This window comes from Phacochoerus africanus, chromosome 1 (genome assembly GCF_016906955.1).
Source record: "Phacochoerus africanus isolate WHEZ1 chromosome 1, ROS_Pafr_v1, whole genome shotgun sequence".
In the NCBI taxonomy this organism is placed as follows: Eukaryota; Metazoa; Chordata; class Mammalia; order Artiodactyla; family Suidae; genus Phacochoerus; species Phacochoerus africanus.
This window is the reverse complement of record NC_062544.1, coordinates 269623783-269645806: the sequence shown is the minus strand read 5'-3', so window position 1 is coordinate 269645806 and position 22024 is coordinate 269623783. Positions and strand designations below refer to the sequence as shown.

At 40.9% G+C, this 22024-nt stretch overlaps 1 protein-coding gene across 7 annotated transcripts in view; it reads left to right on the top strand.

Moving 5' to 3' along the window:
• APP (amyloid beta precursor protein) overlaps positions 1-22024 on the top strand; it is a 281953-nt gene that overhangs the window by 234988 nt on the left and 24941 nt on the right. For all 7 annotated transcript variants that reach the window (XM_047795032.1, XM_047795061.1, XM_047795050.1 and 4 more), the window contains one exon: positions 15295-15516. In XM_047795032.1, coding sequence (XP_047650988.1) covers positions 15295-15516 — 222 coding nt within the window. The remainder of the gene's footprint in view (positions 1-15294; positions 15517-22024) is intronic.

Here is a 22024-nt window from a genome sequence, read left to right as displayed (position 1 = left end):
TGAGTAAAGAGAAACTGCCTTGATTATTTCCTACACTGGCCTGGAAGATGGTAGGATTGTTTAACAGCTGATTAAAAGAATAAAGAAATGCATGAACTCATTAATGGATGATCAAATGATTTTAATTCTCTGGGTTCCAGATTAGTTTTCTTAAAGTGAATCCTTTCAGCCTCTCCACTTCTGCCATATTAATGCTTCCCTGAAGATGGTCACTTTTCATCCATCTCTAAGCCCCAAATGCCAAGTGCTTCCCATCGCCAGGCTTGCTTTTCCCCACATTGTTAAGGGATCTCATGAGTCCACTAATGCAAAAGGGAAAGGACCACTGCTGGTCTAAAAAGCTATTCCCTGCAGAATGAGTTTTATGTTCAGGGAAACAAATAGGCCAGTGTGCAGAAGGTCCTAGAGGGCTGGTGTGGGATTTTTTTTAATCTGCATAAATGAACAGTTGAAGTGAGCGACTGTGTATACAAACAGGACGTGCTGTCTCCAGGAGGAAGAGCATCTGCCCTGGGATCTGTGCTGATCTTATCCACACCTGCCTGTTCCCCTTAAACTTACCAGCAGGAATCCTAGGCTCTTTGAGTAACCTGTGTATAGATGGTGAAAATCTTACTTTCTGCTGTGACCTCACCAGCCTTCCTTGCTAAGTACTTTATTTGCTTCAAAATACACACATACCCAAGAGATACTGTGAGTTCAGTTCCAGACCCCCACAATAAAATGAGTATCTCAATAAAGCAACGCACATGGATTTTTTGGTTTCCCAGTGCATGTAAATAAAAGTTATGTTTCCCCTATGCTATGGTCTATTAGATGTGCAATAGCACTATGTCTAAAAAAAAAAAAGAGAGAGAGAGAGAGAAAGAAAGAAAGAAAGAAAGAAAGAAAGAAAGAAAGAAAGAAAGAAAGGATTTTTGTAGCTACAATAAGAATTCTTATTGCTATAATAACCGAGAAGGATCCACTATATTGCAAAGAGAACCATACTCAATATTATGTAATAACCTATAAAGGAAAAGAATCTGAAATGGAATGGAGATATGTATAACTGAATCACTTTGCTGTATGCCTGAAACTAACATACATTGTAAATCAACTATACTTCAATTTTTCAAAATTAATTTAAAAAAGAAAGCACCTTATTGCTAAAAATGCTAAGAACCATCAGCTGAACCTTCAGCAAGTCGCAATCTTTTTGCCATGGTAACAGATCACCATCCAAATATAACAATAATGAAAAAGTCTGGAATATTACTACAGTTACGAAAATATCTACAAAGTGAGCAAATGCTGTTGGGGAAATAGCACTGATAGACTTGCTTGGCGCAGGGTTGCCACAAACCTTCAATCTGTAAAAAATGTAGTCTCTGCAAATTACAGTGATGCAAAGCACAATAACACAAGGAAGGTAATGCCTGAATAGAGGTCCATCAATTAAGCCTTTATTAGATATGAATCAATTAGGGAGTTCCTGTCATGGCTCAGCAGAAAAGAATCTTATTAGCATCCACGAGGACACAGGTTCGATCCCTGGCCTTGCTCAGTGGGTTAAGGATTGGGCATTGAGGTGAGCTGTGTTGTAGGTCGCAGACACGGCTCAGATAAGATGTTGCTGTGGCTGTGGTGTAGGCTGGCAGCTGCAGCTCCAATTTGACCCCTAGCCTGGGAACCTCCATATGCTGTGGGTGTGGCCCTAAAAAGCAAAAAAAAAAAAAGATATGAATGAATTAGAATGCACTGTCTTCATAGCGTCACAGAGAATGATTGATAGCTGTTGAGAAGGGACACTGTTGCCCCTTCCTCTGAATTCCTTTGGTCCCCCCAGGATATCTCTTACCCAGGGGAGAAAGACTTCTCTCGTAAGAAGAGAGGGTGCTCTTTGGGAGAGGGTGCTGATCAGACAGGACCACTGCTGACAGCATTCAGGTGGGATAGGACCCCATTGTAGGAGCATCACTCGGACTCCTTCCTTTGTCCTGCACAGTTGGGATCCAGGTTGGAACTGAAATCCAGTCAGCTCCATAAGCCGTGTGCCCTAGATGTGACTCACTCTCCCAAAGAAAGCATCCTGTGGGCTGGTAAGGGCCTGGCCTTTATCAGACATAAAGGTGATGTTTTCATCTCCGTCTGCTCTTAGTTGGTTCAGAACTCAGATGGAGAAAAGGGGACATTCTGGATTGGGGCTGAAGCACCAGCAGTGAACATTCCAAGGGAGTATGAGCTCAGAGTGTATGCAGTTGCCAGAATGACTTCGTATTTATCAAAATGTATGCAAGGACCATCAAAGTGTCATTCGAGTACTTTTAAAAAATAATCCTTCTCATTTTCCTTTCTCGTGCTCACTAAAAGCCTTAGCAATTTTTAAAAAATGAAATTGTGGTGCTGACCCAGATAGAGCAAACCCCAGGTTTTATTTCATGTTTCCAATTTACTGTATAGCTGAGAACTTAAAAAGTTAAAAAAAGAAAAAGATAAGCTGTACCCACTATGCCGCACAACCTAACTGGAAAACTGAGAAATACATACTGCGGATAGGAATTGGAAAAAAATTGATTCTTATAATTCCATCTCTCCATGTCTCAAACCTGGTTACTCTAATTCCAGGGGCCTTCTTCAGTAATAGCACAAAATTCATTCTCACTGACCACAGTCGTAACAGATAATAAAGCGATGATGAGATGAAATGAAATAATCAATTCCATAAAGGATGAAACTATTTTAAAAAATTACTCTTGATTATATCCGGTGGTGGAATTGCAAGTGAATCATTGTTACTTTTGTCTCCTACTTTTTTTTTTTTTTTTTTTTTGTCCTTTTAGGGCTGTGCCTGCAGCATGTAGAGGTTCCCAGGCTAGGGGTCAAATCAGAGCTGCAGCTGCCAACAGCCACAGCAATGTGGGATCCAAGCCTCATCTGCAACTTACACCACAGCTCACTGCAACACAGAATCCTTAACCCACTGATCGGGGCCAGAGATCGAACCCAGATCCTCATAGATACTAGTTGGGTTCATTACCCCGGAGCCACAACAGGAACCCCTGTTTCCTACATGTTTGCACTGATTTCATTTACTCTTGTAATTAGTACAGATCTCTATTTTTATATAAAGGAGGAGTCATAATGGAGCCTAGTTCACGCTGCTGGGGTTAGGTTCTTAAAGACAGGTTTGAAGAGAAAATTCCACATAATTGTATTTACTTTGAAACGCCTTGAGCTTAGCCATGAAGGTATACATCTCCCTAGGCAGCCAGTTTTTCCTCCAGCACATGAAGAGACAACTTTCCTGGCTAGGAGACCACAAAAAATAACTCACTTGTGTTTAAGGAATAAAAGGCATAAAAATCACATTCATTTTTATTTTAGTTTGCAGACAACAGGTCGTCTGTATCTGCTTGCATTAATGGCCATACAAGCATTTTCACTGTATTTATTGACCAGAGGAAGACGGCCATATATACGCAGGTTAAAACTGGCGCTACAGTTTTATCGCCACAGTTCTGAACATTTTTTTTCTTTTTTTGGCCATGCCCAGCATGTGGAAGTTCTTGGGCCAGGGATCGAACCCGAGCTACAGCAGCAACCCGAGCCTCTGCAGCAGCAATTCTGGATTCTTAACCCCGTGCAAGGGAACTCCAGAACTTTTTATTTTCATATAGTTCCAGACTTAAAGAAAAGTTCTGAAAAAATTACATAAAATTTCTTTTTTTGAAAGTAACTTGCAGGCATATTGACCCTTTACTCCTAAATTCTTCACCATATGTGTCCTCAGAGCAAGGACATTTGGAGTTCCCGTCGTGGCTCAGCAGAAATGAATCTGACTAGTATCCATAGGACACAGGTTTGATCCCTGGCCTCCCCAGTGGGTCAAGGATCTGGGGTTGCCGTGAGCTGTGGTGTAGGTCATAGATGCAGCTCAGGTCTGATAGCATCGCTGTGGCAGTGGAGCAGGCTGGCGGCTACAGTTCCCATTCGACCCCTAGCCTGGGAACCTCCATATGCCGCAGGTGCAGCCCTAGAAAGACCAAAAAAAGAAAAGAGGACATTAATTTGTATATGTGAATTATAGCCTCAACACAGCATACTTTGAGATTCTTTCTGTCATATGTTAAGTTGATTTTTAGTCTAAACTTTAGAAGATTTTTCCTCTTTGGGATTGCTTAGGCTCCAAACTACCCAGGCAAGACCAAGACTCCTAATGTGGCAGAAAGTAAAACCAGGACATTGGCACAAGTTCCAGAGTAAACATAAGGAAGGAACTCTACCCTGTTTTTAGAAACCTGAGAGCCTGACTTTTACCTTGATTTTTCTGATGGTCCCCGGTAGGTTTAAGTTGTTTGATCTGCATTGTTTGAAAGTCAGAAGGAAATCTGTCTTGAATGAAAAGAGATTTCTTCCTCTGTATCCTCCATCGTAATGGAGACAAGTGATGTATTAGGAAAATGTCACTTGCAGTAAGGAATGTTCCCACGAGGGATGTGCAGCCACGTTTGTCTCCCCTCCGTGGATAGTTTGTTGCTGTAGGTGGACCACGCATGCTCCATTTAAGATCCTTGTCCAAGAAACTGCTAAAGAAAAATAAATCCAAATTCTGACATGAAGTCTAAATTTTGAGACTGAGAGACTTTTCCAGCTTGATAATGTAGTTAAAGAAGACTAACCCGGTTTTCTGGGAGGTCCAAGTAAAAACGAGATGTGTGGGAACAGTAGTGCTTTGTGATGTTATATCTCATTTTGGAAAATATGGCAGCATTATCCAGTGCTGTTTCAGTCTTGGTCATTGATGAAAAGGGACATCTGAAATGACTAAATGTGCAGCCTTGGTCCACTGTTCAGTGATTTAAATAGCTCAAAATCCAAAGCAATCTCAATTATCTTAAATTTGACTCAGAATCGATGAAACCTAATGACCGTTCATGTAGCCATTATATTCATGCCAGTCTACCAGGGAAAGGCAAACCTAAAGAAGTGGAAGCTAGGTGTTCAGAGGAGAAACTGAGGTTGAGGGTGGACCATCAAAAGGAGAGTGACAGGTAAGGCCTCCTTAGAGAAGGAGGCAGTGCCTGGGTGTTCACCTGAGAACCACCTGGCCTTTCAGCTCCGCTGCACCATCAGGAAGCTCTGTGGGAGTTCCCGTTGTGGCTCAGTGGGTTAAGGACCCAACATAGTCTCCATGAGGAAGCAGGTTCGATCCCTGGCCTCAATCATTGGGTTAAGGAGCCGGCAATGCCATGAGCTTTGGTGTAGGTCACAGACAAGGCGCAAGTCCAGTGTGGCTATGGTGTAGCCCAGCAGCTGTAGCTCTGATCGGACCCCTAGCCTGGGAACTTCCATATGCCTCAGGTGCAGCTCTAAAAAGACCAAAAAAAAAAAAAAAAAAAGTCATGGCCTGACACAATTCTTTCACAGTATGAATGATCAAAACATCCCAACCTTATACAGTAATCGCTTGAAGACCATATGTGTTCTCTCCTAAATCAGCATTTGAAACAACTTCTGCTCCATTGAATTACAAGTCAGTCCACCTTTAGAAGTTAACTCACTCTTCGCAGGGGACAGCACAGCAGTCTGTGCCCTGTCTGCCCTCCGGTACCCTCTACATTGTCAAGCACATTCTTTTTCTTAGGATCTGAATAACACTGACCTGTTTCCCAAGCACGTTCCTGCTCTGGCTTCTATGTAATTTCCTGCCTAATGAATGGTCTGGCAGAAAAAAAAAAAAAAAGGAAATCATAACTAGTCTTTTCCTTTCCTGTGGCTTTTTGGTTCAGAAATGTTATCGTGAATGATCATTTCAAGGCAGCAGGATGGGCTAGGTCCTAAGTAACTGCATCACTTTGTGGTACAGCAGAAACCATCCCAACATTATAAATCAGCTCTACTTCAATAAAACTTTAAAAAATGGAAAAAAAAAAAAACATGCTTTTAAGATGTTTCGAAGCAAAGGTTCTTCTGGCAGTATTGTTTCTTGGCCACACTCACCTTTCACACCTTGTTTTGAGGCTTGTCTTGCATGACGGGGGGTACCTGAGGCCAGTGCATAGCGATGTTTTGTTCGACTTGTGGCAGTGGTCAGACTGTGGTGTGCTCAAGCCCCACCTCTGATCAGAGTGTTGTGCTCAGTGAAATAAGTCAGACAGAGAAAGACAGATACTGTAGGATACCACTTATATGTGGAATCCAAAAAACAAAACAAATTAGTGCGTGTAACAAAAAAGAAACAGACTCATAAATATAGAGGACAAACTAGCGGTTACCATCGGGGGAAGGGGGGGCAATATGAAGGTGGGGGATTAAAAGGTACAAACTACTATGTATAAAATAAGCTACAAGGGTATATTGTTCAACACGGGGAACATGGCCAGTATTTTATAACTATAAGTGGGGTGTAACCTTTAAAAATTGTGAATCACGGAGTTCCCGTCGTGGCACAGTGGTTAACGAATCCGACTAGGAACCATGAGGTTGCGGGTTCGGTCCCTGCCCTTGCTCGGTGGGTTAACGATCCGGCGTTGCCGTGAGCTGTGGTGTAGGTTGCAGACGCGGCTCGGATCCCGCGTTGCTGTGGCTCTGGCGTAGGCCGGTGGCTACAGCTCCGATTCAACCCCTAGCCTGGGAACCTCCATATGCCGCGGGAGCGGCCCAAGAAATAACAACAACAATAACAACAACAACAAAAAAGACCAAAAAAAATTGTGAATCACAATATGTACACCTATAACTTATGTAATATTGTATATCAACTCTACTTGAATTTTTTTTTTAAAAAAAAAACCCAGAGATCATGTTGAACATGCAGATTCTGTTTCCCTAGCTCCAGTGGGACCTGAGATGATGCATTTCATGCAGCTCTCAGGAGACACCCACGTAGCAAGAGTAGAGACAACAGGATTCAAAATGAAGGAACGACAAAGCCCATCCATCCACCTTCCCCTCGTTTTATGGAAGAAGAGCGCAAGGCTTAGGGAGTTTCAGGGGCCATGGTAATATTAAGTATCGTGAATGGCATGGCAGTTACGTGCTGAGCCGGGAATCAGACCCACACAGACCTGTGATGGGAAAATTAAATCTGATCTCATAGTCCTGGTGTGGGCAAAATGCCTAGAATGGATGACAGCAAGTTTATAGCAGAGCTTCTTGATAGGTAAAGAAATTACATCCCATTTATAAATACACCCAATGTAGCTGTGGCAGTTGCAACGGGTAGAATTGGGGTGGGGTGGGGGTGGATGCTACAGAGGTATAATCCACTCCCTTTCAGGTACATAAGTAATTATTTATTAAACTGTAAGAATTGGTTATGTGATACACTACTGTGGGGCAAGGATGAAAGGAAATTTCCATTTGGGGATGAAGCTACAGATAAGTTTGTATTTTTCCTCCAGGAACCAGAAGAATCAGAAAATACAGGGAAAATGACAATAGTGATACGGTTCAATTCTGTACAAAAGAAAAAACAGGGAGTTTCCGTTGCGGCTCAGCAAGTTACGAAGCTGACTAGTATCCATGGGGATACAGGTTCGATCCCTGGCCTTGCTCAGTGGGTTAAGGATCCGGCGTTGCCATGAGCTGTGGTGTAGGTCATTGACACAGCTCAGATCTAGCATTGCTATGGCTGTGGTGTAGGCTGGCACCTGAGCTCTGACTCAAGCCCTAGCCCGGGAACTTCCATATGCCACAGGTGCGGCCCTAAAAAGAAAAAAAGAAAAGAAAAACCAGAAGCCTAGGCATGTTAACCAGTCTCCAAATCAAACCCTTTGTATGTATGTGTGTAAGTTCCCAGGCCAGGGATCAAACCTGAGCCACAGCAGCAGCCCAGACTGCTAAAGTGACAATGTCATATCCTTTAACCACTGCACCACAAGGGAACTCTCATATCAGCCCCTTGTTTGGGTGTTTCATGGGAGAAAAGACCTCCTCTTTATGAAGAAAGTTTTCTTCCTACCCTAAATGTGTTTAAAGGATGGAAGAGGTAGTTTGATGATTAACCACTTAAGTTTGTAGAAGAACTGATTTAATGTTTATAAGCTTCATTTTCTCAGAACCTAAAATGTGGCAGTTAAATTTTTAGGAGGAGTTTGGCTAGTGGATTAATAATTAAAAGAACATGAAATGAGTTATCTCAGGTTCCTCTGTTTCCCATTCAGTAATCCTTTTATGAGCCCATTTCTCATGATATTTCAAAATGAAATATCATGGAAGTCTGTTGCTCCTATGAGAGCAAACTATGGTAGTCATTGGAAGATGAAGTCACTCTTGAGTATCTCTTTTGATGTTGCTTTCTTTAAAATATTTTAAGTATTTTCAATGATAGCTAAGTGGCGAGGTGTTTTGTTTTTCTTATTTACTCCAAGAATGCCTAATATACATCCTCCAAATATTTTTAAAAGGCCAGCATAAAATAGGGTTCAATGCATGTTTAATATGTGAAATTAGGTATCTCTGTTATTGTTTAAACTTTAGATTAAATATTACCATCGTTGAATTCTGTTAAATATTTCCACTTTAAACTGCAAGGTTCATATGCTTGGGTATGAGAGAAGATATTTGACTCAGAGGTAACTGCTGCAATTTTGTGCAGTAACGAAATAGCTTTTAGGAATTAAATAAAGAGTCTTGGGGGGGGGGATGTGCCTCGTCTTTAATACAGCAGTTGGAAAATGTAGATGCTTAAAAGCTTTGAAGTCCCAGTATATGCCATCGGAGCATTGAAATAAAATATTAAATTAATTCAGATAAAAAGAATCCATCAGGGCCACCAACACTGACGTGCGGTTTCTGTGTGATTTGGCTGAACACAGAATTCAAAGATAAAGTCCCACTCAGCAGGAACAATGAAATAATCACATTTGGCTTTGGATTTTAACATAGGAGGAATTGCTTGGTGTGCCAGTCGTGTGAACAGTTGGTAAAATCTAGAGCCCTTAATAACGTCAAGAAGTAGCTTGCTGCCTGGAGACATTTTATGATCACAAAATTGAATCCTCCTTCAGCTAACAGTAATCCATCATTTCCACCCTCTTTTCGTCCCTTAAAAACCACACTGCCTTCATGGTTCCAAGTGAGATAACCAGAGGTGGCTGTTGCTAGGTCTCTTATGTTAAATTGAGATAGGAAAGTGGATTTCTGCTTTGGTGCCAACATTTTTTTAAAGGCCTAAGTGCTTCTCACTCTGCCAAAAACGTAATGTTTCTTGACTATTTCGTTCTCTCATTTTCTGAAAATGGATATAATAAACCAAGAAAATTAACCACCGTGGGACTCAACATTTTAGCAGCCATTTGGAGGAAATTTCCTGCCAACAGTATAAGAGAGAAAAGAGAAAAGGGGGTGGTGGGGGGGGGGCACGATTCACTGAAACCTGAAATGCTGTGCATGTGTTATGAAGTACAGATGTAAGATTTTCCCACGGTGACAGTTCCCTACTCTTTTTTACTGCCATGACTGATATGGGTACAGGACCACCCCCAGCTCCCTTGCTTGGGAAACTCAAAGGAACATTTGAGGGGACAGTCGCCATTCCATCAGGCTTGTGGTGTTTAGGTCAGCTTCCAGCCCTGTAAATATGAGAGACATCGCGGAAGGGTCACGCTTGTAATGCCTGGTTTCTCCATTTACTCTGTAAATGCGCGAGCCGATGATGAGAGTAAGAGTGAGCCTGGTAGGTAGGGGTTAAATCAGAGAGGCTGAAGTTATATAGCCCAAGACTTAGATTTCAGCCCTGAGGCTTCCTGACCATGGAATCTTGAAGAGATCCATTCTTCTCTCCCAGCCTCTTTCCTGTCCTGTAAAGATAATAATGCTTCCTCACTTCCTCATAAAGTTGTTGAGAAGAGAGTCTTGGAGGAGGGGGCATTGGAGCCACCCTCTAAAGAGCTCATTATCATTTGGATTAGTAAGCAGAGACGGGCTTCCCAGGTAGCAGGAACAGAGCACAGGTGTCTTGAAGGGATGGCATGGTCCCATTGGGAAGTAATCCAAGCCATCAGGGTGGTGGTAAGATTCTGACACCAATTCCAATGTGTGAATTTCTCCCCCACCACCAAGCAGTTCTCCAGCACTAGTTGAGTGTCCAAGCAGTTCAGCCCAATCCTGATACCACCACCTGGAGATCAAGACAGATCCCGGAGGTCAAGCAGGGGCTTAGTCCCACAAGACTGCCCACCCTCTTCCCTCCATAGCACATCTCGAGTCCCGGTGGTCACCTGAGCTTCCGATGACCAACTGTAAATCAGAGACTCCAGCCACCTCCTCCTCAGGTCCTGTTAATTTCCTTCAATGGCTAACGAACACAGGAAAACATTTTACTTCTAGATGACTGGTTTATTGTAAAAGGATACAACTCAGGAACAAGAGATGTAAGAGAAGGCTAGGGTGGGGTATGTAGGAGGAGGCTTGGGGCTCTTATGCCCCAACCCAGCCCACTGCTCACCCACATCTCCATGTCACGAATTCGCCAACCTTGAGTTGCTGAGAACCCTATTCTTTTTTTTTTTTTTTTAACATAGCTTTTTTTTTTTTGTCTTTTTCTTCTTATGGCTGCACCCATGGCACATGGAGGTTCCCAGGCTAGGGGTTCAACCGGAGCTACAGCTGCTGATCTATGCTACAACCACAGCAATGCAGGATCCAAGCCACGTCTGTGACCTACACCACAGCTCACGGCAACACCGAATCCTTAACCCACTGAGCAAGGCCACAGATCGAACCTGCAACCTCATGGTCACTGGTCAGATTTATTTCCACTGCACCACAATGGGAACTCCACATAGCATATTTTTAAATGTTTATTTTCTAATTGTGAGTATATAATTCAGCTGATTTTTTTCTATTGACCATGTTATTCAGCAGGCTTGCTAAATTCTCTTATTAATTTTTTCCTCTCTTTTTTTGAGGTATAATTGACTTATAACTTTCAGGTGTACAATATACCCTTCACAATTTTTAAAGGCTATACTCCATTTACAGTTATTATAAAATATTTGTTATAGTCCCAGTGCTATATAATATATTCTTGTGGCTTATTTATTTAATACGTAGTAGTTTGTACCTCTTAATTCCCCACCCCTATCTTATTCCTCCTCCCTTCCTTCTCTCCATTGGTAACCATTAGTTCTCTTTATCTATGAGTCTGTTTTTTTGCAGTTGTTATATTCACTAGTTTATTTTTCAGATTCCACATGTAATTATATCATACAGTATTTGTCTTGCTCTGACTTATTTCACTAAGCACAATACCCATCATGTCTATCCATGTTGTCACAGATGGCAAATGTTCATTCTTTTTTATGACTGAGTAATATTCCATCCTTCATAAATATATACGTATATATATAGAGAGAGATCACATCTTCTTTATCCATTTATCTGTTGATGGACACATAAGTTGCTTCCATATCCTGGCTGTTCTAAATAGTGTGAACAGTAATTGGGGGGGGGGTTACAGAGCCCTAATTAAATAGCCACATTTAATTAAATCATTGGCCATTGGGGGTGGGGCTGAAAATTCTAATCCTCTTACCACATGGTTAGTTCCCTTGATGACCAGCCCACCATCATCAGGTGGCCTAGAAGTCACCTCATTAACATAAAATGCCCATTGGCCTTATCATCTAGGAAGTTCCTTGGGTTTCGGTCATTCTGTACCTACGAAGGCCAAATAAACATTTCATATTATAAGTCAAAATATCAGAGGTGTATACAGCAAAGAGATGTGAGCCTCGTGGCTAGAAAGATGAGGTGGACCCAGATCACAGAGGGCCTTTAATATCTGGCAAAAGAGTTTGAGATTAATTCATTAGAAAATGAGGAGCCCCTTCTCAATATCAGAAGATCTAGGAAACAGAGAGGCATAAACATTAGGGAGAACAATTATCTGGGCAAGAAGTAATGATGGCTTAAGGGAAGTGGGTAGTAGAAAAGGGGAGTGAGGAATGAATAAGAGCGAATCCAAAAATGACTCTGTAGAGAACCACAGATGGTTCTGAAGGTTTCAGGCCTGTAGCTGGGAGAACAGTTCAGCCACAATTAGAAAACGGGAAGGCAGGAGGGAGAGTGAGGGGCCTTGAGCTCAGTTTTGTATGTTCTAGGTTCACAGACATCTCTAAGTTAATAGTTCCAGCAAACTGTTAGAAATATATAAACTAGAGTGGAAGGGATATGTCAGACCTGGGGAAGTACATTTCAGCTTTATCCAAAAATGTCCTTAGAGTTCAAGAATAGATGGGATTTCCCAGGTGTTCCTGTCATGGCTCAGGGGTAACGAACCTGACTAGTATCCAAGAGGTCTTGGGATCGATCCCTGGCTTCACTCAGTGGGTTAAGGAACCAGCATTGCTGTGAGCTGTAGTGTAGGTCGCAGATGCACCTCAGATCCCGTGTTTGCTGTGGCTGTGGTGTAGGCTGGCAGCTACAGCTCCAATTTGACTCCTCCCCTGGGAACTTCCATATGCTGCGAGTGTGGCCCTAAAAAAATGAAAAGATAAATTTAAAAAAATTTTTTAAAAAAAGCATAGATGGGATTTCCAAATGAATTCCAGAAAGAGATGGAAGAAGATGAGAGGGACGAAGAGATTAGAAAAAAAGCAGAGAGATATTCAGAGAAATCACATGGAACCAGCTCAGGGCTGTATATGCAAGACGAAGAGAACAAATTTCCAAATGGAGGAAGAGGGTTAGTGATCATTGCCACAAAGACACCAGGTAAAGCCAAGGGCAGCCAAGCTTCGCCCTGGTGAAGGTTATTCCCTCACAAGATGGACATGTAAGCACCAATAATTATTCCAGGAGCTCTTCTCTTTATATTTGTTAAGTCCTTAGCACTCATAAGCATAAGATTTATGTAAAAGAAATGCCCACTTATTGAAGTAGATATTAGCCATTACCTATGACTCTTTAAGACATTAAAGAATTGGAAGAAATCTAATGCGGGCCTTTCATCTGTATGGGAAAGGTCACTGAAAGCATCAAATATTGAATTTTAGAATGCTACCAGAGCGAAAAGGTATATAACTCAAATTAGACTTCAAGGGGACTGACTTGCTTGAGATTTTATCATTTAACATAATATCTTGCAGTAAAAATGACCCCATAGAAGGACATTAATCTCATATTTTAATGCTAGTCTATCCAATTGTTTTAATAGATATATTTGAACAGAATTTTAATTTTTCAGATAATTTTTTTTGTCACCTTAAAAGGGAATTGGGAGAGAACTCCTATATGTGGTGTAGCAGAAACAAATCTGACTAGTATCCATGAGGATGCAGGTTTGATCCCTGGCCTCACTCAGTAGGTTAAGGATCCGGTATTGCCGTGAACTGTGGTGTAGGCCAGCAGCTGTAGCTCCGATTCGACCACTTGTCTGGGAACTTCCATATGCCACGAGTGCAGCCCTAAAAAGCAAAAAAATAAAATAAAATAAAAGAGAATGTGGGAGTTTCCGCCATGGTGCAGTGGGTTAAGAATCCAACTGCAGTGGCTTGGATAGCTACAGAGGTGTGGGTTTGATCCCTGGCCCAGCACAGTGGGTTAAAAGATCTAGTTTTGAAGCAGCTGCAACATAGGTCAAAGATGTAGCTCAGATTCAGTCCCTGGCCTGGGAACTTCGATGTGCCATGAGTGCAGCCATAAAAAATCAAAAATAATATAAAAGAGAATGCAAAGGATGATCGTAAGATGTTGCCAATCAAATTTAAATCCCAATTTTATTTTTTTTCATTTTCTACATCAATGATCCTAAACCAATGATTGGTTTGAAATATGTAATACAGTAAACTCTTGAGAGCGGTGTGATTGAAAATTGAAAAATTCTGATTAATATTATTCTTAATAGCACATACACTATTTATGAGTCTCTAAAAAAAAAAGAAAAAAAATCACACAGAAAAACCTGGTGAATCTTTGGCAACATAGTAGGAGATTCATGAATCTTGTGATATTTTATTTCTAAAACTACAATTGGACTGGATACAGGGTTATGTTCTAAGCTTTTTTTTTCCAGTAAAAAATGCATGTACTTGTATAACTGAGTCACTTTTCAGTATAGCAGAAATTATCACAACCTTGTAAATCAACTAAAAGCTTTTTTAAGAATTCAAAAAAAATGCATATCAAAAATGAAAAGTGTGGAATTTCCATTGTGGCTCAGCAGGTTATAAGCCCACTGGTATCCATAAGGATGCAGGTTCAATCCCTGGCCTCCCTCAGTGGGTTAGGATTTGGTGTTGCCGCAAGCTGGCATGTAGGTCACAGATGCAGCTCTGACCTGGCGTTGCTGTGGCTGTGGTGTAGATTGGCAGCTACAGCTCTGATTTGACCCCTAGCCCCAGAACTTCCATATGCCACAGGTGCAGTACTAAAAAAAAAAAAAAAGAAGAAAAATAATGAAAAGTAATTTTGGACTATTCAGTAGTCTCTAAGAATTTCAGATAGGTCAATCATGTTTCATAGCGTTAATTTTGTTTTGCCAGATTTTAAAAAGGGGTCATTGGTAGTAATTTTTTGAAAGGAGAGGCAGCAGAGGAGAAGGATATTTGGTTTGAGATCCTGAGGGAAATGACGGGAGGCAGAGCTGTTTATCCCTCAGAAAAGAAGGTTGGAATGGAGATTCATGTATGCAAGGCCACAGCTGGCAGGGCCTTTTTCTTTGTTGACTCAGAGCAGACCTCATGCAGCACCAGGGGAGTCTTTGAGGAAGGCAGATTTTTTTTTTTTTTCAAGGCAAAACAATGAGCTCTGTTCAAGAATGGAGCAGGCAGCCCACCCCTTATGCTTTTCTGGTCCTTACACATGTTCACGGAAAGACTAGGGCTTCATTGGATATGTCCTTCCACTTGGAAGAAACTGTAACCTTCATATGCCATCGCTCCACTGCAGACACCCCCCGCCCCCAAAGCATGCTGTCCATTACGCTGCCATCACAATGGACTGGGAGAGTCTGGTAGGGAGTGGATGACCCTTTAGCTCTCAGGTCTTTCCTTGGTGCAGGGAGTGATGTGGCAGTTCAGAGCATCTGCCTCAGTCTAAGCCGTCCTCCCAGGGCTCAGCTCCCACCCTGGACCTTGCTCACTAGGGTTTTGTGTAAGCAGCTTAACTTCCGTATGCCTCAGTTTTCACCTCTGTAGGATGGAGGTGATGACGGTACCCACCTTGTGGCTGTAAATAAGATCATGCCCATCAAGTCATGGCAGTTGTGCCTGGCGGACACCCAGTAGGGGCCACCTCTGCTGCTGCTGCTGCTTCTATTGTGATTGCCGCTGTTTCTCATCAAAGCCATGGCCTCGTTTGGTTTAGATGAGCTGCTGCAGAAAGAGCAAAACTACTCGGATGATGTCTTGGCCAACATGATCAGCGAACCGAGGATCAGTTATGGAAATGATGCTCTCATGCCGTCTCTGACTGAAACCAAAACCACCGTGGAGCTTCTTCCTGTGAATGGAGAGTTCAGCCTGGATGATCTCCAGCCCTGGCATCCTTTTGGGGTAGACTCTGTGCCTGCCAACACAGAAAATGAAGGTAAGAAGCCAGGGGCGGGGGGGGGAACAAGAACATGCCAGCATATACACATCTCCCTTGTGTTCTCAAGGGCTGGCTTTTGATAGGAATTTTAAAAACGGCTTTCTCACCAAGAGGTATTTTGTTGCTTCTGGAATGAAAGCACAATATTCAGTTAGTGTTTTTGGACAGAGGCCTAGAATGCCCACCACTGGAAAAAAAAAAAAAAAAAACAGGTAATGAAATTATGGAAATCACAGTTCACCCAGTGGAGAAACAAAATCTGATGGGGTCTGCATAAATAGCACCAAAGTAGTCTCCACTGGTTATTTTTTCTACTGCATTAAACTTCAGATTTCAGGAGTTCCTGTGTGGTGCAGTGGAAACGAATCTGACTAGGATCCGTGAGGATGCAGGTTCGATCCCTGGCTTCACTCAGTGGGTTAAGGATCCGGCATTGCTATGGCTGTGATATAGGCCAGCAGCTGTAGCTCCAATTCGACCCCTGGCCTGGGAACTTCCATGTGCCGTGGGAACGGCTCTAAAAAGCAAATAAATAAATAAATAAATTTCAGATTGCGTTAAATGTTAAAGGCAAAGATAGAGAACCACTTATGAAATGTAATTTTGCTCAAGAATTAACACAATTTTGTATTTTGAAAGTTAAAAAAATGCAGCGGTCAACATTAAGCATGTTGACCTAAATGTTTCTTCCCATGATAGTTTAGAGGCAAAAATTTCTCTGTCAACAAATTTGAAATTGTGTACTTTCACAGGGTTTTCTTAGCAGAAATTTTCAAATAATATCTATTTAGGAGAGAGGATTTTTTTAGTTCTTCTTATTCCATATCATTTTACATGTTCAGAAGTATAAAATTTCAAACATGGGAATATCTCCAATTCTAGATCCTAAGAACATGATTTTTAAGAACACGTAAGATTTTATCTGTAATTTTCTTCCTTAAAATAGCACGTTTTGATGGTGGTAATATTTGTGATGTGAATATTTGTAGCATAGATACCTGAAAATACAATCATTTACTCTTCCAGATAAATGTAAATCCAATATTAGATCTTCAGTACACTGGAGAAGCTTCGTTTCAAAAGGACAATTGGAGAAAATCTTTGTATAGATTTTTTGATAACATGAATGATCATCCCAAATTTGTTCCATGAATTTGGGAAAAGATACCTTTTAGTAACAACATCAGATACAAACATCAGTGCTGTTTATGGTATAAAAATAATTAAGACTTGACAATTTATGAACATGATTCTTACATAAAGGAAAACAATTTAAGGATATTTAGTTTTTAAAAACCCGAGTAACTTCTTTATTTCATTGTATTATTAGTAAAATGCTACTTGGGTCATTTTTTTTTAACAGATACATTTTGATCATTTAAAATCCCAATCATTCAGTTTTGAAGTTCTCTGGCGGCACCGTGGGTTAAGATCCAGCCGTTGTCATTGCAGCAGCTAGGATCACTGCTGTGGTGAGGGTTCGATCCCTAGCAAGGGAACTTCCACATAGCACAGGCATGGCCAATAAATAAATAAATACATAAAATCCTGATCATTCAGTCTTTAATGAGAATTGTTTGTGAAAAATGTCCAATCTCATCTTGTAAATTGAATGCACGCGATTTCTTCCTTTCCTTTAGGATACTGTATTGACCGAGAAAAAGGTGACGCACCAACAAACTTTGTTTAGTAGAAAATTGCAGTCCTTGATGCCCTTTTTTTAACCAGATAACGTTAAATGTGTAATCTATCATTTATGTCCAAATCTTAGCTTTTTACCAAAAAATTTAAATACATAAATTAGACTGTAGCTTTATTAACAATTGCCTCTGCCATTGAGAACTCTCCCCCAGTATAATTCTAAAATTATAATGTACAGAGAATCACCTATCAGTTTCTTATAATTTAAGACCCTTTCATGTGTTTCTTAAATGTATTTTTTCCATAAATGAATTGATCCCATTTAATGTCTTCTATGATTTATTGATCTTGGAAAAGTAGGATAAAATATACTTTAGAGTTTACCTAAATCATTTGTGTGAACACACACGCAAATAATGGCGGCTACAAATTCTAATTTATTTATGGTAAAGTCTATGGGAAGAGATTTGGAAACCTAACAACACAGGCTGAATTAGCAGAGTGAAATTAATTTACAGACACTTAAAATGGATGATTGTTGTTGTACTTAATATTTCCTTTGGAAATGTGGACTGTACAGTTTAATGAAGTTAAAAGATACTCCAGCATTGTTTATGTTAACTTGTCCAGTTCAGTGAATACAGTGAAATGCAGTGAGCTTAGTACCACGTAGCACTATAGAGAATAGCAAAATATTATAATCATTCCAGAGGTGTTGCAGTTCCTGAATTTCGAAGTTTCCCTTTCTCTGTCAAATATTGAGAGCTTAACTGTTTTATATATGAATATCAGCCTGCTTATTTCCTTGGTGTTTTTTAATGAGGTAAATTTAATTTTGCATTTATCATATCAATTGTATAAATGAGAGCAACAGTTAAATAAATCTGCCCTCATATGCCCCAAGCATTTCATCTTGACTTTAAGCGTTCATGTGCATATATATGATCTCCAGTAAAAATTCTATGCATTCTATTTAAACATGCTGCTTATGTTTAAATAGTAGCCAAATTGATCTGTTTTTTAGGGAAAAAATGGAAGAAATACTGATTGTTCCTTTTATATAGAAATATAGAAAGAAATTACTTCATGTCACTAAAGCAGCTTCCTGAAATCCAAACCCTGATGCCATCATCAGCACTTCCACTGTTTTCCTGTTCTCTTGCCCTTAACAATTCCCCCCAGTCAAATAAGAAACCAGGGGAGTTCCCTTTGTGGCTCAGTGGTTAACAAACCCGACTAGGATCCATGAGGATGCAGGTTCAATCCCCCTTGCTCAGTGGATTAAGGATCGAGCATTGCTGTGAGCTGTGGTATAGGTTGCAGATGTGGCTTGGATCCCGGGTTGCTGTGGCTGTGGCTTAGGCTGGCAACTGTAGCTCTGATTCCACCCCTAGCCTGGGAACTTCCATATGCCTCTGGTGAGGCCCTAAAAAGCAAAAATAAAAAGGCAAATAAGAAACAAGGAAGTGTATATGTTGGTCCATGTTAGGAAGCTAGCTGTGATTTTTTTTTTTCCTTCTATAGCAAATAATCCAAAGAAATAAACCTGGAATTTCCCATGAGGCTGACCGGGTTATGGATCCAGCATAGTCACTATGGTGGCATGGGTTCAACCCCTAGCCTGGGAACTTACTCGTGCCTTGGGCAAGGCCCCCCCCAAAATTTTTTTGAATGAAATGCTGTCACTAAAGAAAGAAAACTGGATTAACTATTCTGGGTTCCCCGAAGTGATCAGTTTTTGGAAGTTCAAGACCAAAAACAGTTTGGAGATACCCCAAAACAGCAATGGCCTAAACACCTCTGCTCCGAAGTGGACTCCAAGAGTGGGAGAGTGGCCTGTGTAGCACTGGTCCTGAGAGACAATCTACAGGCTAGTTGCACGCATGGACACGCACACGCACATGCACGCACCCCAGGGCTCTTGGTTATTGCCAAGATCGATGCCCAGTTGGGCAAAGTCCTTGATTGAGTGCCTCTGGATTCCTGACCAAGATACAGTTTTTACACTGCCTCAGCGTTATTCTTATTAAATAGAGATGTTGCTGATAAACAGCAAACTCTTACCTAACAGTATTGGAGGCAATATTTAAGGTCTCAGATCTTGAGTTCTAGCTTTTCACCATTTTATCCAACTAACACTTTGCTTACAAAAGTTTGTTTTGAAAAGTCTCCTTAACACTGCATCTTAAAACCAATTGACAAAGTTCATAGGAGAAGTCAATATAATGGATAAAATTTATAGTAAGTGTTTCAACATGTTTAGTGTTCCAACTTGACTGCCAGTGGAAACAGTAGCAGTCAGGTGTTTGGCCCCTTAGGGAGATGACAAATACTGATGCAGACTGATACTGATACGGAGGCCCTGAATTCAAGTTTTTCTTCCTACATTTTATCCTATGGTGAGCTCCAGGAGGATCCAGGTTACACTAAGAACTTGGTGCAGAAATGCTTTGTGTTTATATACAAAGCTGAGGTAGGGTTTGGCCTCTCATAATCATCAATACATAAATGTCCAGCAGGAATTTTGGAAGAAGCTGTGTAGGATGCAGGACAGTTTTTATTTGTGTGGGATTGCCTGTGCCTGCCATCTAGCATCCCTGGTCCCCATCCGCTAAAAGCCAATAGTATTCTCCATCCTCCAGTCATAGTGACAACCAAAACCAGCTCCACATTCCCCACCATCCCACACTGCAGAATGATGTGGGTCAGAGTTTAAATTCCAGCATTGCTCTGTGATTTGGGGCAAGTCACAGAGCCTCTCTATTTCCTAGTCTGTATAATAAAGTTGATAATAATTGCTAATTCCAAGATAGGCTGTGAGCTTTAAATGAGATGGTATGAAAAACTCTTAGCAGTGTGCCTAGTATATAGTAAGTGTTCCGTGGTAGCCCGTTTTTTGTTTTTTGGTTTTTTTTTTTAAAGAATCGGGATCTTATTAGAGAGGTTCAACCAGCTTGTCTCAATGACCCCAATAGTATATCCTTAAAATTAATGAATATAACAAACCATATAATAGCCCTAAAATCTTACCCTTTCTTCCCACCTCCCTCTGTTCCCTCTCCCCAGAGCCCTGTTCGCTGTTAATCTTACTGACATGGGCTCCGCACACAGAGCTATTGAAAATAGCTAAAATTTTCGAAGGATTTCCTTTCATTGTTCACGCAGTCCTTATCATCATCGGAGCTTCAAAAGCTTACCAAAAACATGTTGTTTTCCTCAAGAACAATCAGTTAAGTCCACAGAGAGGGTCAGACACCCAGGCATTCTTTGAATTTATATTGAAAAAAATAACTGTATCACAAACACAGTTTTCCAATATCTTAGGCTCTTTGACCAGCTGCGATTTGCCTTCAGGAATTTTTATTCTGTAGTTTTTCTGAGCCACAAAACCGAAATGGCTAAACCGAAGTGAAGCTGTTGTTTATAAAACAATTGTTCTCATGGATCTTGAAACCATCTGGCTGGAAGCTTTTGTGTTGATAGCATTTGTGTTTGTTCTGCATTTTCATGACTGCCTCTGAGCAGACCAGCCAGAAGATCAATAGGAATGCCCTGGCCACCAGAAAGTCTTTGTGGCCAGCAGTCAGTTGTCTGTGTAAAATACATGCATAAGATACTAAAATATTCTTCACACGGCACAACAGGTCTTGTAAGACTATATGTGTGTAACTGCATTGTAAAGCTGCCCTCTTAACACATTTTCACCTGGCCATAGAGCAGCAATGGACAAATGGAGAAACTGAGATAAAGTGCTGTTCAAAGCTGCAAGCCAGTCCTTTTCGGGCCCCTCTTATCTATGTGTAATGCTGGTTTCCTGCTGATTCCTCCATCACCTTAGGCCTGGTGAGGAGGGGAGGTTGTGCTGGGCACCAGCTAGCTAAGAACTGGTTTATTACAAAGAAGGCCAGAGCTAACAAACTCAGAAGTCCTAGAGTTTCCATCATTTTGTTTCTCTCTTTTTATCTGGGGACTGTTTGATTCATAGCAGCTGAAGGCAGTGCAAGACACATTTCTGAATTGTTTTATTTTAACTCTTTGAGATGATGTTACCTATGTCGAATTTACTAAGCAGTCAACGTAGCATGTTTTGAGCAGCATTTTGAAGCACTTTCTGTTTCGGTGTGTGACGGTTCATTTGAAAAATTAGAGAGTAAAAAAAGAAAAATTAGAAAGTATTTACTTTGGATTGAGAAAGAATTCATTATTTTGTCTTGTCAATATACCTTCTTTTTTTGCAGTCCTGTCGTAATTATCTTTTTACAAAACATTAATGTCTGATCACTAAACACAAAATTAATTATTTTTTGAAGATTAATTCATGCATAAATCAGCCTCACACAGTTAAAGCAGACTAAATTTGAAGTCCCTAAAACTATTATTGTTTACCATCCTAAAACATAGGAAAAACTTGATTACTGTTTTTAAATAATACATGCAGCTTGAAGCAAAAAGGCAGAGAAATTTATAGGAATGATTTCCTCACCCGGAATAAACTAATGATAGCTTTTTGTGGTCCTGTCTTTCAGGCCTTTTTTTTTTTTTTGGTCTTTTTAGGGCCACACCCAGGGCATATGGAGGTTCCCAGGATAGGAGTCCAATCGGAGCTGTAGCTGCTGGCCTACGCCACCGCCCATGGCAATGCCGCATCCTCATCCCACTGAGCAAGGCCAGGGATCAAACCTTTGTCCTCATAAATGCTAGTCAGATTCATTTCTGCTGAGGCACGACGGAAATTCCCCTTTCAGACTTTTTTCTGTGCATATTTGATGCTTTTAGATATTTCCTTGAGTAATTACGAAACAGGGCTTTATTATTTGTAAGACATATGTGTGAACATTTGAGCCCAAGAAAAACCCAGCTTCCT